This window comes from Athene noctua, chromosome 7 (assembly GCF_965140245.1).
Source record: "Athene noctua chromosome 7, bAthNoc1.hap1.1, whole genome shotgun sequence".
NCBI classification, from domain to species: Eukaryota; Metazoa; Chordata; class Aves; order Strigiformes; family Strigidae; genus Athene; species Athene noctua.
Window position 1 is genome coordinate 2,949,634 of NC_134043.1, and position 16,500 is coordinate 2,966,133.

At 37.4% G+C, this 16,500-nt stretch overlaps 1 protein-coding gene across 1 annotated transcript in view; it reads right to left on the minus strand.

The window, feature by feature from the left end:
- The window catches only part of EPC2 (enhancer of polycomb homolog 2), a 51,226-nt gene that overhangs the window by 6,273 nt on the left and 28,453 nt on the right, over positions 1-16,500 (minus strand). Inside the window, exons 4-11 of the mRNA XM_074911065.1 lie at positions 14,709-14,915; positions 13,779-13,927; positions 13,391-13,523; positions 10,445-10,636; positions 10,073-10,162; positions 7,440-7,585; positions 6,999-7,342; positions 731-867 (exon numbers count right to left, since the gene is read on the minus strand). Of these exons, the coding sequence (XP_074767166.1) occupies positions 731-867; positions 6,999-7,342; positions 7,440-7,585; positions 10,073-10,162; positions 10,445-10,636; positions 13,391-13,523; positions 13,779-13,927; positions 14,709-14,915 (1,398 nt within the window). The remainder of the gene's footprint in view (positions 1-730; positions 868-6,998; positions 7,343-7,439; positions 7,586-10,072; positions 10,163-10,444; positions 10,637-13,390; positions 13,524-13,778; positions 13,928-14,708; positions 14,916-16,500) is intronic.

Below are 16,500 nucleotides of genomic sequence, written 5' to 3' on the forward strand. Positions count from 1 at the left end.
GTACAGAATCCTTGATTAATCAAAGGAGGAAACACTGAGGGGAAGGGACAAGCAGCACTGGCAGTTAGATATAATATGCTCAAAGTAAAATAAGCTCTCCTAGTAATGGACCACAGCAACAGCTTTTCTATTTCTTGGTAAGAAACTAACAGAAAACTAAGCTTGACAGAAACCCATATATTCTTCCCTCGCAAGGCATTACAGAGGCAAAACATGATTATTTTAGAAGACAAAAGTAGTAACACTGGGGATGGTGAAAGAAATCAGATTAAATATGCAAAACTACGTTTCTCCTCTCAGAAGCTACCAATTTTTAGTACTCACTGAGCATCTGTTCATAACAGAATATATTACCTCATAAAGTAGTTTTAATAAAGAAGTCTCTTTGGAGCACTTACACGAAGGAGGGTAAAGCCAGGGAAAACAGCATGGCTTGACAGAGCCCTGGCTATTTCTACACTGACTTAGAAAAAAGCCCCAGCCAACCATGGTTTGATGTTAAATCTTAAAATATTATCTCGTTCCAAATAGAAAAGTGAAAATAAGGTATTTGTACTAGCTACAGTGTAAGCTGCCTTCCAGGCACTATAGAGCAAACTGGGAAAGCATCCTACATTTATTCTAAAATTTAATATATTTACTGAGGTGTTATATTTAGCTTATAAGAGATGAAAAACACAGTAAGCAAAAAGGAAGAAAGCAGTGTCTGACAACATTTAAGGCGCATTACCTGTGCTTTTGGATGTGTCTGTTGTGAGGAATGCTGAGATTGCTGTTTCTGCTGAAGCTGAGCAAGTTGTTGCCTCTGCATTTGAACTAACTGCTGTTGATGTGTCTGGAATTGTTCCTCTGTGATACCCCCCGTTACTACAGAAAAGAAAAGGGAAGCCAGTGTTAAACAGGCCTGTGCAAAACAAGTCTAAAATGCAAGAGTGCATCCACATTGGATAACAGGCAGTTGAAGACAACATACGTTATGATAGGTGCTTGCAAAGTTCTTCATATATTCTTATGTAAAGAAGACGTCAACCTGAATTTGTTTGTTGTGTTCTTTTAGCACTGACTCAATTTATAACAAAAGAATTACTAGCTTTCATTGATTTTAAGCAGTTTCTATCTTGGGTGGTTTCCTCCCCACCAGCTTTAGGCAAAAGCTTAAAGAAATTTATTTTCCTGGCATTCAGAAAACAAACATGTCCAAAAAATCACAGCTGAGGAAGAAGGATGCTGGGCTGAGCTGGGTGTTCTCTCCCAGTGAGCACTGGGAGACCATTCCTGTACAACTTTTCTTCCTACAGTCACTTACTACTGTCCTTTTCCTGACACCAGAAGGTAAAGGCAGCGTTTGAGAACACCCACTTCAACAGCACACCCAGAACTCAGATGTTGAAATAGTTTGTATACTGTTCTATACCACCCCTCACTTGAAAGGACTGTAAACTAACACACAATGACAAAGCTAATCTCCAGGTCTACAACTCAGTAAATGTTTGCAAATACCACAAAGCACTGTTTACTTAGCAAACCCAGTTCAACCTTCCTATCTCACACTTTTCCCTGAAGCAAACGCTTGTTTCACCTGAACAGGATTTTGTCTGCTTTTTTTTTTTTTTTTAAAAAAATGGAATAAGAGTTTAAGAGTGACCTAAGAAGTTTGTTTATTTATGAGAACCAGGTTAATGCAACTCCAGCAGTATCATATTCTCCACAAGGTAAAGGAATGGTGAAGTCAGAAAAGCTGGAATGGCACAGTTGATAAATTGAAAATACTGTAATTTCATGTTAAAACCTGAGGTTTGTGCAGTTGATGGTAACCTGAGAATTAAGTTCTGCCAGGAGGTAAGTAAAAAGAGAATTTGCTTTTCAAAGATTAACTCCATTTCAGCAGTTTATTCTGATCTATACTTTTCAGAGACTGAAGCTGTCATTCCTCTCAAACACCTGGATTCTGCAACAGTATCATCTTATCCAAGAGACACGGAGCACGTTAAAATATGAAGCGATCTATCTTTCAGGGTCCGGCACTTTAATTTACTAGTTGTAATACTCACAGTTGTCCTGAAATTCCATTCCAACTAACTACCAAAATTGACTGTGACTGTTTAGAAATTAGTACTGAAACTTCTCTACTACTACATTATTAAAACAGGCTTTAAGCACTTAAGTGGGCATGTAAAAATCCAGTTACTCCTATTAGATGCTATGGAATTTATCATTTCCAACATATTCTAAAATCAAATCTATTTCGTATTTAGCCGCACTTTGTACCTATTGAAGATTCTTACCTATTACTACAAGCATTTACCTCCAAGTTAGCTAAACCTGCTAAGTTCTCTCCCAAAATGTGTTGCATTACTAAAGGCAACAGAGCCAAGAACAGCATTATGGAACATTACATATACATGTATTTCTATTTTTAGGGTCTGAGGTAACAAATTCCAGACATGTCTGTCTTTTGTTTTATAAAAAATTGGTTTAGAACAAGCTTATATGGCACAAAAGGTACCTAAACCGCGTTTAGCCATAATGAGCTATTATTTGTCTGCAGTAAAAGGGTATTCATCTAGACTCCAAGTTGCATTCTTCTATGGACTGTAAAGACATATTAGAGAGAACAGCCTCTACATCAGAGGATCACCCAGTCTAGCCTACGGATCAATTCTATGCTTTCAATCTGCCTTCCTTCTCAGTTTGACACAGACCACCAAGTCATGAAACGCTCTACTACAAGGTACACAGGGAGGATTACCGTAGTAATGTACAAGTGGTTTACTCTGCCTTTACATGTTTAAATCCCACTCAGTTCACTACCTATCACCAGATATTTATTCAGTGGTCAGACTGAACTCAGCTGTTAGCCTTGTTATAAAACAGCAGATGTTCATTAGCACATTTAATATCATTTGCTTCTGCCAAATCAAACAACTGAAGGGTCCTAGAGAAAAAAAAAACAGCAAACCTCTACGAAGTCCCAGGGTAGCCTTTAAGGTCACAGTTAAGTGCAAGTGTTCTACACTTCTTATAGAAGGTTCTATTTACCAGAATTTTAGCCTCCACTGCTGAATATCAGTATTTTCTATTTTGCCATAGCCTGTACTGAAATACTACCACAGAAAAGGTTAAGAAGTCAACGTGAAATTAAGTTTTCCAGGCTCCTCTCCTCCTTGACAGCTTTGGTTTGGATTATTATGTCACTTCTCTTAGGACTTGAAGGCTTTAATCAAACATCATCTTTCAGGCTGCCCCAAAAGTGGCATTTCATTAATTACTTCTACATGGAATTTAATTCCAGGAGAAAAAAAAAAAGAATACCTCTAAAGGGTAAAAGCTTGTTCCATAAGCAAAATTCCTCAACTGAGAATACCATCATCCGCAGTTGCCTTTTGTATCTAGGGACACGGTAACTAAACAGATAACTATTTGAGCAGGTCACTGGAACTGGCAGCTGAAGCTGACTGGAAGCCAAATGCAACACAGCGGCTGTACAGCAAATTGCTGAAGATTTAGCTTAAAGCCTACTTCTTCAGTCCCCAAAATCAGCCGAGTTGCACTCCAGGAATTCAGCAAGCAAGCTAAGTAAGTATTACTTAGCTGTCATAAGCAGCGCCATCTACAAATTCCCAGTTAACTTTCTTCTTCCATCATCTCTCCTGATGATCAGTGGTATCCCTAGCTCATCACTTTCTCTCATCTTACACAGAGGATTCTTTTGGGAGGTGTCTCTGGCAAAGAAACCAGCTTACTTTTCCAGATAAGAGTGTGTAGAACTACAAAAGGTTTACATTGATCAAAGGGATTAGCTTGTTTCAGTGACCTCGTCTAATTTTGAAGTTCCTCAAATTCAGTTTGCCCATTTGCAGTTCTTATAACATAAGCAAGAGAGTAGTTTAGCTTGAAACAGTGGTTCTTTATTCATGCACCGATTAGGCACTTTCAAGAAAAGACCAGTCGCACATTTTTAAAACACGTCTGTCTTTCTGTTTGCACAGTGCCTAGCATTTGAGGAAATACAGGAGTTGCTTTATTAATACAAGCGAAAAAAATATAATGCCGAGGTAACTTTAAATATTCTTGTGCACCAAAAACCAAAGCAAGCAACTCCAAGTCTTCTCTAAACTAAAAGAAAAAAACAAAGATAATCAGTTTAACTACTGTCATTCTTCCCTCTAGAGGCAGCTTTATGCTTACAGGTACATGTGCTATGAAATCAACTGATTCCAAAGGTATCTCCCCAACAGAATTACTTAGATAAATGCGGTGATAGTACCTATGCTCATTTGATGCACAACCAGACTTTGACCAGCCCTTTTAAAATTTACTGTTTACTAAAGAGAAATATCTATCAGCAGTGCCTCTTGCTGGCTCAGTTATTTGGTCAAGAGTTCTGTTCTCTATTGCATCTGATCCTTCATCAGAATTACAGGATCCGTTTTGTAACTCAAATCTGGAAAGAAGAAGATCTTCCATAACCATAAATTTCCCTGCATGATGTACTTCAACTATTGAGTGATCTCCATTCTAATCTAAATGTACTCCAGATGATTTCTAAAATTACATAACAGAATTTAATTGCTATTCCTCTACGAAGTGACTTAGATCCATGAGATTTGTTTTCGTGCATTTTTTTAGCAATTTCTCTGTAGGCTCTCCCATCACTAAAATACCTATGTCTCTATCCTTTCCTTTAGTTCTTTCCCTAACAGTGCAAATCCCAAAGTATATGAGCGCTAGTCCACACGTGTATATCAGCTCTGTCATTAACTGGCCGTGTAGCACCAGCAATTTAGATATTTTTATTCTTGGTGATGGTATCACCTGAATCAGGAAGGGCTGACATTTTTTATTTATAGATACGCAGTTCCCTATCAAAACACAGCCACCCCCTTTCCCTGAACATTCTGCTTGAACACTGTTCTCATTTTTGTTTTCTTATGTGTCATCTTTCCCATAGCTACTGGAATTCTCTTCCACTGCTGCAGTCTTGATTTATACTAAGGCCAGGTATGGAGATTTCACAAATCTCTTCAACTTTCTTTCACTCCTTTCATCATATACTATTAAAATCAGATATTTCAGCTTCATCCCAAACTATTCTCCTGATTTTTTTAGGTAGGCTCCACCCTCAAGGGAAGAAAAAAAGTCTCCCCAGAGCAGAATTCAAAGCCTCAATGTTTTACATCCAGCTAACCCTTAAATAATCGATTGGTATTTATTGTATTATCATGAAAAATTCTACAGAAAAAATAATCAACTTAACCTGTATCTTTTCAAGCATCTTTCCTTACCTTGGTGTCACCATACTTTATTCATGCAAATAGAAATCTTGCAGTATTACTTGCTCATTATATAAAGAGCTACCAGCAAATTCTTCGTTGTTCCTTACAGCTTATAGTCCATGTTTCACATCCTTAACTCTGACAAATAGTATTTCTATTTTCTGCATTTGCTTTAACAAGACATCTCTTGATGCTTATCAAGTACCCATCACACCAAACTGCCCCATTCTGCTACAGGTGCAACTCTCCAGACCTTCAAGTTCCTTACAGAAGAGAAAAATTATACAAAATATGACCATAGCACATTATGTCTGTTCTCTTCATACAGCAGAAAAATATTCTAGTGCAAATCTCTGCATGAGAGAGAGAACAATATGAAAGTTGCAATGAGTATATTGAAAAGTATGTTATAAAAGTATTAGGCTGGAATAAATATTCCGTGCTTATGTCAGTACTATATTGATGTTACTTAAGCTAATGCACAGTCTTTTAAAACTGTATCATAGAGAAAACTGATTTTGTCTTCAGGAAAATTAGTTTCTACACGTGATTTCTAAAGGTGTGTTATTGAAGATTATATACCCAATCCTGCAACTGACTTTAAAAGAGACGGACCATTCCACATCCATATAAAGTTCATTCTGGAACTCAGAATCGGCTTATTGTATGATTTAACTATCCTGTTTTACAATACGTAAATTCTGTATGTATTACAACAGAGCAGGAAAACACTCCGACACTTGCTGATGCTTGATAGTACGTCTCTTTTGGCATATCTCCAATTGTTCAGCTTTTTAAAGAATCATTCATTCTTTTATGATTATAAAGAAGTGACTATTAAAACTTAAGCAATTACAACTCCTAGTACATGAAGCAATGGATGTAAAAGATTGTTAACGTAAGCTTAAAGCAATTTTTTCTTTTGGTGGCTTCTCTTCCAACTTTACTGCTTCTATACCCAAATCGCTAACAAAGATCCAAATTGTTGCGTATATTTTATATTCTTGTGAAGATATTACAAGAAACTTTTTTTTTTTAATTTAAAAAGGTCATAAAACTGACCAGTAAGAGATGGCTGCGTTGGCTGCATTAAGATGACATTTAAGTGCAAAAGCAATATCCTATCACAATCAACAGCTGATTATTTTCTGGAAAAAAAAAAAAAATCAGACAAGGTGCATCCTTGGATGCTTTCAGAGTCAAAATTTTTACCATGACAAACACCAACAGAAAGCGCTGTTTTCAGACTTCCTCATGCCTGCTCAGTATGCTTACTAACTTATTACTGGTTTTCTGAGATGTTTTTGTAAGATTTGAAAAGAAAAACTCCCGACAACAAAATATACATCCCTCTTCCAAGAAACTAACTGCTTTTCTTTTGCACTTAAAGAGCATTCTTCTCCCCTTAAACAAGGTCAGTCCAATTAGTCTTTAAGACTCAATCACACCTAAGCAATTCTTACACACGAGCAGAATCCCTCCTTTGGATAATGCATGTTGTAAGTCCAGTATGTTATAGAGAGTCTATTGAAACTGAAATAACAGCAGGAGGAAGATGACCGCTGGTGAAAAATTTCTGTATATTCTAAGAAATACATAATAATTAGCTCGTCTCTCTGATTTACCTACATGTCACTGCTGAAGATGTTACCAGTCCAGTCACAAGTAAAAACACTGGAATTCAGGATTTTAAGTTCTAGAAGAATTCAAATCCTTGCCTACCTGATATGCCATTCTTGCTGGTGTTCAATAAAGCTACAGACGCTGCAGAAACTCTTTTATTATTCACAGTCTGCCCTGGTTTCCTTGAGGTACATTCTTCGCTATCGCTGTCCTGTAGATTTAGTAGCCTTGGCTGAAAACACTGCAGTCGACATGATCTGATATTGCTTAGTATTTCAGAAAGGGACAGTCTGTTTTCACAACGTTTATTGGAAGCATTGGTCCGTGAAAAATTAGAAGAAAAGTCTAAAGTCTGGGAAGAGCTTGAAAAACTGTTCAGCATTTCCGGGTCAATCTGTCTCAAGACAGGATCATGTTCTGTGGATATTCGGTCCATTATAACTCTGGTTAAAGAGGATGGGAAAAAGTGTTAGTTTCTACCTCTTTTTAATACTTTTACTCTTCATTCCCCTTCAAAGGATAAAAGTAACGCAACCATACCTTCCACCCCTGCCAATTCGCCTTCTTGCAAATCCTATACATCTTCTTGGAATTGTAAGGGTTGTAAGGCAATGCCTGAACCTCAGTTTGTCCAATTCTGCCAATTCTGAATTTTCATATGAAGAATTAGTTTGGTCCAAACGAGGCTGTAAAGAAAAAAAGACAATTTTGCACTTATTTAGAGTGTAGACTTTGATTAGGTTACTACTAAGTGATTATCATGCACAGGCTACAATATAGAAAATACTGAAAATGCCCACAGAACTACCACATGATTAATATGCTCAGATCATAAAAGAACCTGGCAGGTTTTTTTAAGGCAAAATACATGAATTCATGAAACAGAAAAGCCTCTTTCCTTGATTAGTCATAAAATTAGATGCCACAACCAAGATACAGAACAAGCCAGAATTAATTTGTTCTACCCAGAAGCACGTAAAACTGCCATGCTCAGACACAGGTGCATCTGGCCCAGTAATGCCCATTTGATAATGGCTCTTTTGGTGATTTGTCACAAGATATAAAACACAGGGAGCAATTATTTTCCTGTTACAGACTCTGAGCTTCAGGCTCTTCAAAGCCAAAGGATTTCCTGCAGGCAAGGCTGGATCTTGACTATATTTTGTAATCAGCTAAGGGCCTATTCTTCTCATGAATTTGTCTAACCTTGCTAGTAAGGGTCAGTAGCATAAAAGCTTCTGTTTGTAAAAATGAGTTCATGAAAAATATTTGATAGAAATACCTCAAAACTATATGCACAACTCCAGTCCTAACTGTCACGCTGTAGAAGAATACTTTTAGTACTTATTGTGACCAAAAAAAAAAAAAAGAAAAAAATACCAAGAAGGCTTGCTCATTAATTCAAGATTCTGCTGCATCACCAGCTGTACAAAAGCAAAGCAACAACAATTCCCAACTTGGATAGCCTGCAACCTAAGGGGGTAGGTAATTTCAAAAGGGGTTCCTAAATTTGCAGTTTGGTTTTACTCCTGAAACACCTACTGCCCAAGGTAACAGACGCTGATCCGAATGGCCTTTGTTCCAATACACAGCATTCAATTACCAGACCATGACAAAGTATTTTCTGTATCAGCTTACCTTAGGGCATTTTTATTACTCCATGAATATCTTCGTTATTATTATGAACTCAAAACTGCATAATCTCTACAAGCAGAAATGCTGTGTGCTGTCTGAAATGCCTTATATGACAGGTTAATAAATTTCCATTAATAATCAAATTTTGTGATCAGGTTAAACTTACAGCAATGGCAGTGCTGTAGATTCAATCAATTTGTTAACCAAAATTCAAATGGCTTCAGTAGTTAAAAAAAAACCTAAAAGGCTAACATTAAGGCTGTTAAATAACCTGCTTCTAAACAGCAATGAAAAAGTTACAGAAAAGAACGAAAATACAAGTTTTCAGTCATCTCAACTTCTTTTGGCAAAGTAGTTAACTCATGGGCTAAGGACAAAAATAAAGTAGGATAAATTCTAAGCAAGAGAGAAGCTTCAGCTAACCATCAGGAGCTAAGCAGAAAAGGTGACTAGATTAGCAATCAACAGGTTAAAAAAAAAAGTCACCCAAACTGAAAGAACAAGTTAAGAGGCCACACAAAAGACAGGTGGCAAACACACAAATATCATCTTACATAACCCACTAGAAATCTCCTAAAGAAGAGGAGTAGTTAATAATGACACATTCTTGGAAAGATGGAGTTGTCTGTGGTGTTCTGGAAGTGACTGCAACACAGCAGGACACTGCAAAGCTGGCCCAGGAGCAGGTGCCAGCGCACGACCTGTGCAAAGAACTTTCTGTACAACTTGTGTGAGATGGCCGTGCTGGAAATGTGAGTATTCCGGGGCTTCTGAAACAGCCTACCTAGTGACTAAATGACTTCTCTGTAAGTGGCATTGAAGGCTACACAATTACACAATTATTTTGTCAGGTAACTTTATTCTTCCCATGGGAAGCAAGCAAAGAAAAACCAGATCCATTATAGCGCTGCGTTGCCAGCCTAAAGCTCCCCAGCTATAAGCACACGCTCAGTAAAAAAAAAATTCCCTGTCAGTGGTTCTGAGATAACAGGACAGCTATAATTAGTCTCTGTCCTCTGCAGAGTCTTGCAATCGCAACCTAATGTTTTGCAATATATCTACAGTTTGCACTGATTTAAGAAGAAAAGTTTGGCTTAACTATTTCATAGAAAAAAAATCCTGGATAGATGAAACCCCTCTGCTTCAACAGCAGACTCTACTCAATGCCCCAGGAGGATCTCTCAGCAGGTGTGAGAACTGGGACAACCAGTACCTAGCTCTAACGAGCTCTACAAGCTGGGAAAAAAGGATATGCTAAGAAAACTGAGGGTGACAAAAAACCCTCTTCCTTCGTAACAGTGACTGAACTGGTCGCAGGCAACACATTGTTATCTTCAGGTAATCACAGAGGAACAGCACAACAAGAATAATTACTGCGAAGACTCAAAATGATTGTGGATTTCAAAGTTTTGGTGGTGAAAGTGGGAACAGAAGAACTATTCAATTAGCACTATGCCGATCTGAATTTAAAAAAACAAAACACAAAACCCCAACATAACAAAAACCACCACGCTAAATCCAACAGCAGATAATCTTACAGCATAATACTGGCACCCTGCTCTTCTCCTGAAAGCACAAGGTCCATCAGGATCATTTTCTTCTTCTGCTTCTGATACTGGTGAGGGTACCTAGAACAGAAAGCAAAGTCATTCTTCCAACTGCCATGTTTATATAACAGAATTTTATTTATTGTACAAGTTTATATAACCTGCCACACATATATTAAAGACAAGTTTCTCTGAAGCACAGCTTAGAAGAAAAAAACAAACTCAGTTTATGCAAAATCTCTTTAAAATATATATATGTCCACTGTTCCACAGTTATTCTCCATTTCAACCTAGACTGGCCAAATTACAGCCAACTGAAATTTCTACTTTCTGTACACTGAGATTCTGTAACAAGAGCATTACCTGCGGGAACTCATCTTCATCTGAACTGTGGAAGTCATACTGTTTGATATCGCTCTTGTTGATAACAGGCAAGGGCTCAGCAGAGGGCTGTTGAGGAGTTACTACACACTCTATTTTAGGTTTCTTTAGATACTTCTTCTTTTGACGTACAACATCGGAGACCTCCTCCTTTAGAGATGAATGATGAGGATGCTGTTTGTGAAAAAGCAAACAAAAACATTTTAATAAAATAATTAACCTTTCCTCTTCTCATGCCTTAAAGACATGACTATTTATCTTCCAAAGCCTCTCAACGTGCAGCATCTGCAGATGATTTCAGACACATAAGGCAAAAATTATTCAAAACAATAAAACCCCCAGAACTCGACCTCCAATTGCCTTTATGGTTATTTATTAATAAACAAACAAACTGAAAGCTTTCAAGCCATAGGACTACCTAAGAGGTCCCTTGTTTTGCAGTTCACTCAATATATTGTAATTGGAAATCCTATTCCAACTATTTTCTGAAATCTTAGTTTTCTATGGCAAGCACTTTCAATTTTCTGAACTGCTCAGATACGTTCAAAAGAAACGATCTAATTTGCTTCACGTTTCTCAGTTTATATTTTTGAAAAGATGTAATGTTATTCACTTTTGCTATTTAAGATTTTGCCAACATAAACCTTCTGTAGTAAGCAACTCCATCAATATTAAACTGTTCACTTGAACACAAATGCTATTAAACTTCAAAGCTTTTAAATTAAAAGGAAGATTGCTTCACTTGCAAAATTCTCAATTACAAGTAAAAGCCAGTGCAGTTTTGAAAAAGTGTTTAAATTTTCCCCAAATTACCACTTTCAATAAGCGTCTGACTGAAACTAACTCCAGTAATGGAGCTCAGCTTCAGAACCAGAGATGAGAAACACAAGGCAGAACAAAAATTCCTGCCCGAGAACCAAGGCAAGGGATTTGTATTAAATCCAGTGACCACTGGGTGTCGCGGGTGCAAAATACAAATTTCTAAAGGTCTTCAACTCTCCAGCCTTACAGCCAAACATTTTATAACAACTAATATTTCATGTTAATTCCTTGAAAAGTCTTAATTCAAAGCCGGGTGCATTTTTTTTTTTTTCTGTCACATTAACAGTGGAACATCAGGTCTTACCCTTTTTCTACACTGTACTCAGTTCAGCAAGCCTAACTATAATGATGACATTAAAATGGCTTGCAGTGGAAACTCAGTTTTTGGTTTATTTGGTTGTTTTGGGGGTTGTTTTTGTTTTAAAAACATGACTGTCTAGGATTCATGTTTCAAAGGAAAGATAGCTCTCAAGAAGGACAAGAGATACTTATGGCTTAAGAAACAATTAAAGGAACCATAACATGAAGAAGGAGAAACAAAGATAAGCAGAACAACTGTTTGTAATAATACAGTTAGTAATACTAAGATTGGAAGCAGTTAAATTTGCAATTAATGCCCTTATTAAATGAGAAAAAAAACCCAAACTTTACTCTTAATTAGCCATTTTACAAACATTAACTCAAGATGGATACATTTGTCAGTATTGCTGGTTATGACTACACTACTACCTTTCATTTAATTCTAGCGGAACTGCACATCACCACAACCAACAACTACAGTCATCATACTCATGGCTAACTAGGAGCTTCCAGAAAAAAGTATTTTAATTCTCTTCTGCACAGCTGTGAAGACTGTTCCTCATAGGAAGACTATAGTGAGTATGTAAAACATTACAACCTGACTCGGTACTGGATCTGAACAGTGACAGAAGATTCAGAGTTCCCTCTGATGGGTTTTTTGCGGGGAGTTTGGCGGTTTTTTGGTTGGATTGGTTGGTTTTTGGGGTTTTTTTGAGTGTAATGCGTTTTTTTCATGAGGCCAAGAAAAAAGAAGCCACTGAAGTTTAGCACTTCTAGCTGTGGATTACTGTTGTATTACTACTTCTGATGTTACTAACAAGGTCGATTATAAAAACAAAACCAGATCCACTGGGTTTCTGTACAGATTGAAAAAAAAAAAAAGTAAATAAAGACTTTGTCAAATAGCATTAAAGTACAGAGTTCCACAGCTTTGTTAGTTTTAAAAATACAAATTAGGTGACACACAGCAACTCAAGCCTTACGTCCTCCTGTACGGATTCTCTCAGAGCAGCCTTCCATCCCTTTGCAGAAACTAAACATTCCCCAATTTGGACACTCTTTCTTCCACTTTTCTGTGTTCGCTACTTACCTAATACTGAGGGCCAAGCAGTGGCAGATATAAAAACACCTACTCAGTATTACTGAAAAGCGTACAAGCCTCAGTAATAATAAACTACTACAAATTCCAGTAAGCGTTTTTTAAAACATTAGCTGCTTGCAACTTTTTTCAGCTGTCAACAAGATACAGCAGTTGCATTCCTGTGTGTGGAGATGTTACTAATCAAAGATCACTTAACCAGTTCAGAAGAGCTTCTGGAATCCTTTCGCATTCTAGCTCTAATTCACTGAAACCCTTTATTTTCAGGACTATCTTCACATTGAGGGTTAGTCAGTACTCATGGACAACAGTATCAAAAAAAACCCCAAACAACAGTGCTCTAGTCTCCCTCTGAAGGGAGAAGGAAAAATAACTGACTCTGCAATCTCATGGAGGTCCTGATGTCCTCCTCACCCGTTGGTGTTTACATCCCCTTACAAAGAAAGGAGACAGAACTGGGAAGGAAAAGGAAGGCTACTGCAAACGCTGGTTTTCAAAGAAACAAACAGCAATGCCAACCAATCCTTTTAAAACTTCTGTGGGAAAGACAAGGAATGTTAAAGTGGAAGCAAACACAGCAGTCTCCTGGTCTCCTACCTTCATATATGGCAGCCTCCTACTCGGTTTTCCGATGCAAACATCTGCTGGGTGTATCCAAAACCATGATGAAACCAGTAATGAGAGACTCGCAGCAGAAGCAAGCTTACCTTAACTTTACATTCTTGAACTTTGTGATGATTTCCATTATGAAGAGTGGATGGAGTTGTGCTCATCTCTTTTTCAGGTCTATTAAGCTTCACTTCATTGAGGATTTCACCTCCATAATCACCCAAATGGTACCTCAAAAAACACAATTAAAAATATAGTACTGCAATTCCACTGGGAAATGTTTGAAAGCCACAGAACAGGCAAACATAAGCCCCTTTCATTTTAGCTTAAGTTTATGGTGCTGTATCAGTCTTCAGTCATGCCCACGTGCAGAAGACCAGCATCCATACAGAAAGAAATTACAGGAGATGTTTTCAAAACTATCTGATGAAAATGAGAACTCTCGTGTTATCAATGACTTTTTATAGATATGATTTGCAATTTTACCTTTTCTCAACAACTTCTAACGTTAAATGCAATAGCTCGCGTTTTGTTTTCTCTCTTCTCTTAATCATCTCCAAAATTGTTATGGCTCTGCTAAACTCTCTTCTTAGTTTCAACATCTTCTCATAAGATGCTTCATCATTCTTCCGATTCTATTGAAAGATTAAATAAATTTTAAGTCAAAGGCAAAACCTGTGAGGTATAAACAGCAAAAAAAGGTTACATAATGCTGCTGCAAGTGAGAGTCATACAAGTACACTCAGAAGCAGCTTTTTCTGAAGCATAACCTAGTTGGTAAACAAAGCCACAAAACCAGCTTTCAAGCATGAGCTGAAAAAGACCTTTTCAGCCATTTCCTCCCATGCTTTGTCTGCTCAGATTCTGTATCAACCCAGTGGAAGTTTGTCAGAACAAAGAATTCAAGATTTGGTTCCTAGAACCGTTTTTCCACCTTGATTCTGCACACGATAAGGTTGTGTACAGATGTGTACAAAGTTTATGTAAAAACCTGAGTAACCACGGATTTCCTAGTTCAAATCAATTCATGATACAAATGCAAAACCTGAACTATTTACTCCACGGCAAATGGAAGATTGTTCTCCTCTTTTTTTTTTTTTTTTTAGAAAAATAAGTTTGTAACATACCAAGTCCCACAGCTGCTTGTTTATCTGCCAGTACCTACAAACTGCCCCTTGATTTTCAGCTTTCTAGAAAATGGATGGACTGTATGTTGTCTATAGAGAACACATTGATGACATCATTCCATGGGTTTGAAATTTAGCTGGGTCATCCAATACTAAGAGAGAAATTCAGATCAGGAACTGTGGATACCAATAGGACAGATCCTGCAAGATGCTGGATAGGAATCCAACAGATTTCTATCACTGCGGAGTTTAAAGTGAAAATTTAAACCAGTAAAGTTTAATAAATTACCTTTCTTGTCTGCATCTTCTCAGTTCTCCTCCGGAAGGCAACGTAAGGGTCATTGTTGGTGGAGCCATCCCTCTTTTCTTGTTTGATTTGGGGGATGAGAGATGGCCCTCTGCAATTTTTACGCTTTCTTACCCAGTAGTCATATACAGCCTTAATAAGGTAGTCATCCTCATTTAGCAGCAATTTAGCTTCCTGAAGTGTTACAAGCTAGAAGAGAAAATTCAAAAATTGCACTTGAGTTAGGGGTGGGATGGTGGCACAGGGAGAAAGTCACTGCACATTCACATCTCTTGTACATTTTCTAAATACACTTCTTTTCTAGCACAAGAGAGTAAGGGGAAGAAAAAATGTTAATCTAAATTGAAGTACTTAAGCCACAGTTGCTCTTCCTGAGTTAAACATATAGTTCCCAACCTTCCTGAACTAGCATCATCATCTCTCAGAAACTTTCATCCAATAGTCTTGAACTTCATCAATATTTCATGAAATCTGAAAACACTGTTTGAAACAATTACAAGCACAGGATACAGATAACTTACTAGTCTGCAGATGATGGTTTGGGAATCACTTTAATTTGAATATTAATTCTTTTTTTCCTAAAAAATGAAGTTTCTTATTGGTTAGCCATTACTAATGTATGATTCTTTGCAGTTTAATGTTGAACCCCCTAGAAGTTTTTACTGTAGACAGAATATATTCTGAAGTCAATTAGTTTCTTAATTTTTCCCCCCAAATGTTTACTTTGTGATTGAAAAGGATAATGACCATCCCTGTTTATTACAGCCCAGAGACACAAAGATATTCACTTCTTAGGTAAGTTATTTCAGTAGTTAAAACACAGGTAATTAAATGGTAACATTTCTTTTCCTTTTTATGTTCAGCTTTTTACATGGAAATCAGACTCTAAATAAATGCAAAACCCATCACCGCCTAACTAGTACATTAGTTTAACATGCTCCTATCACCGAATAAAAAGAAAACAGCATCTCTAGTATTACTTAAAAGAGAGTCAAACAGCACTTCATCTTCCCCGTAATTTGAAAAATATCAACAGAATGGCTTAAATTTGCATTTTTGCAACATGTCAAACTATGTTAAATCTCGTCTCTAGCTGAACATCATTCCGTCACTGTGAATATTACTTGAAAATAATTTCAGTCTTGTTTATCCTTTGCTCCCTTTTTCTCCATTAACATATTTCTTAACAAACAACGACCGAAAAAAAAAAAAAAAAAAAATCAACTCTGCCTTGAGTACACAGTTCTAGGAAAGTTAAATTTACCCTGCTTGCTGGTTTTTGCAAGTACCACTAGTAACGTGGATGTAGAGCCCCTATATTCCTTGCTTCAATCAGGTTATCAAAATACTCAAGAGGAATGTCTGGAACGCTCTCCGAGGTGAGGAAGACATTCCCACCAGCATCCTTCATATGATATTTCAGACATAAGTCATGTAAAGCGTGAATGAATTGTGTCGCAGCCCCAAGAGGGATTTGAGAGCATTATAACCCCATGTGGGGAAGGAATCTGCCAGGCAGCCAAGCTTCTTTCTTTCCCAGGCTCCAATAACCTGCAAGAGTTGGTTTTATCTTACCATTCCTAACACAAGAGCTCAGGGCAGAGCTATTCAACATCAGCCGAAAATTTTCTGTAGCCCAAAAGCAGGACAAGAAGCTTGAACACACACATCGCAATCCCTGAAGTCAGGCAGAAAACACTACACAGGAAATCCCACAGAAATTTCATCTACAAAGAGGGATTTCTCCTTACACACCTTACCTTCGAGAGGGAGC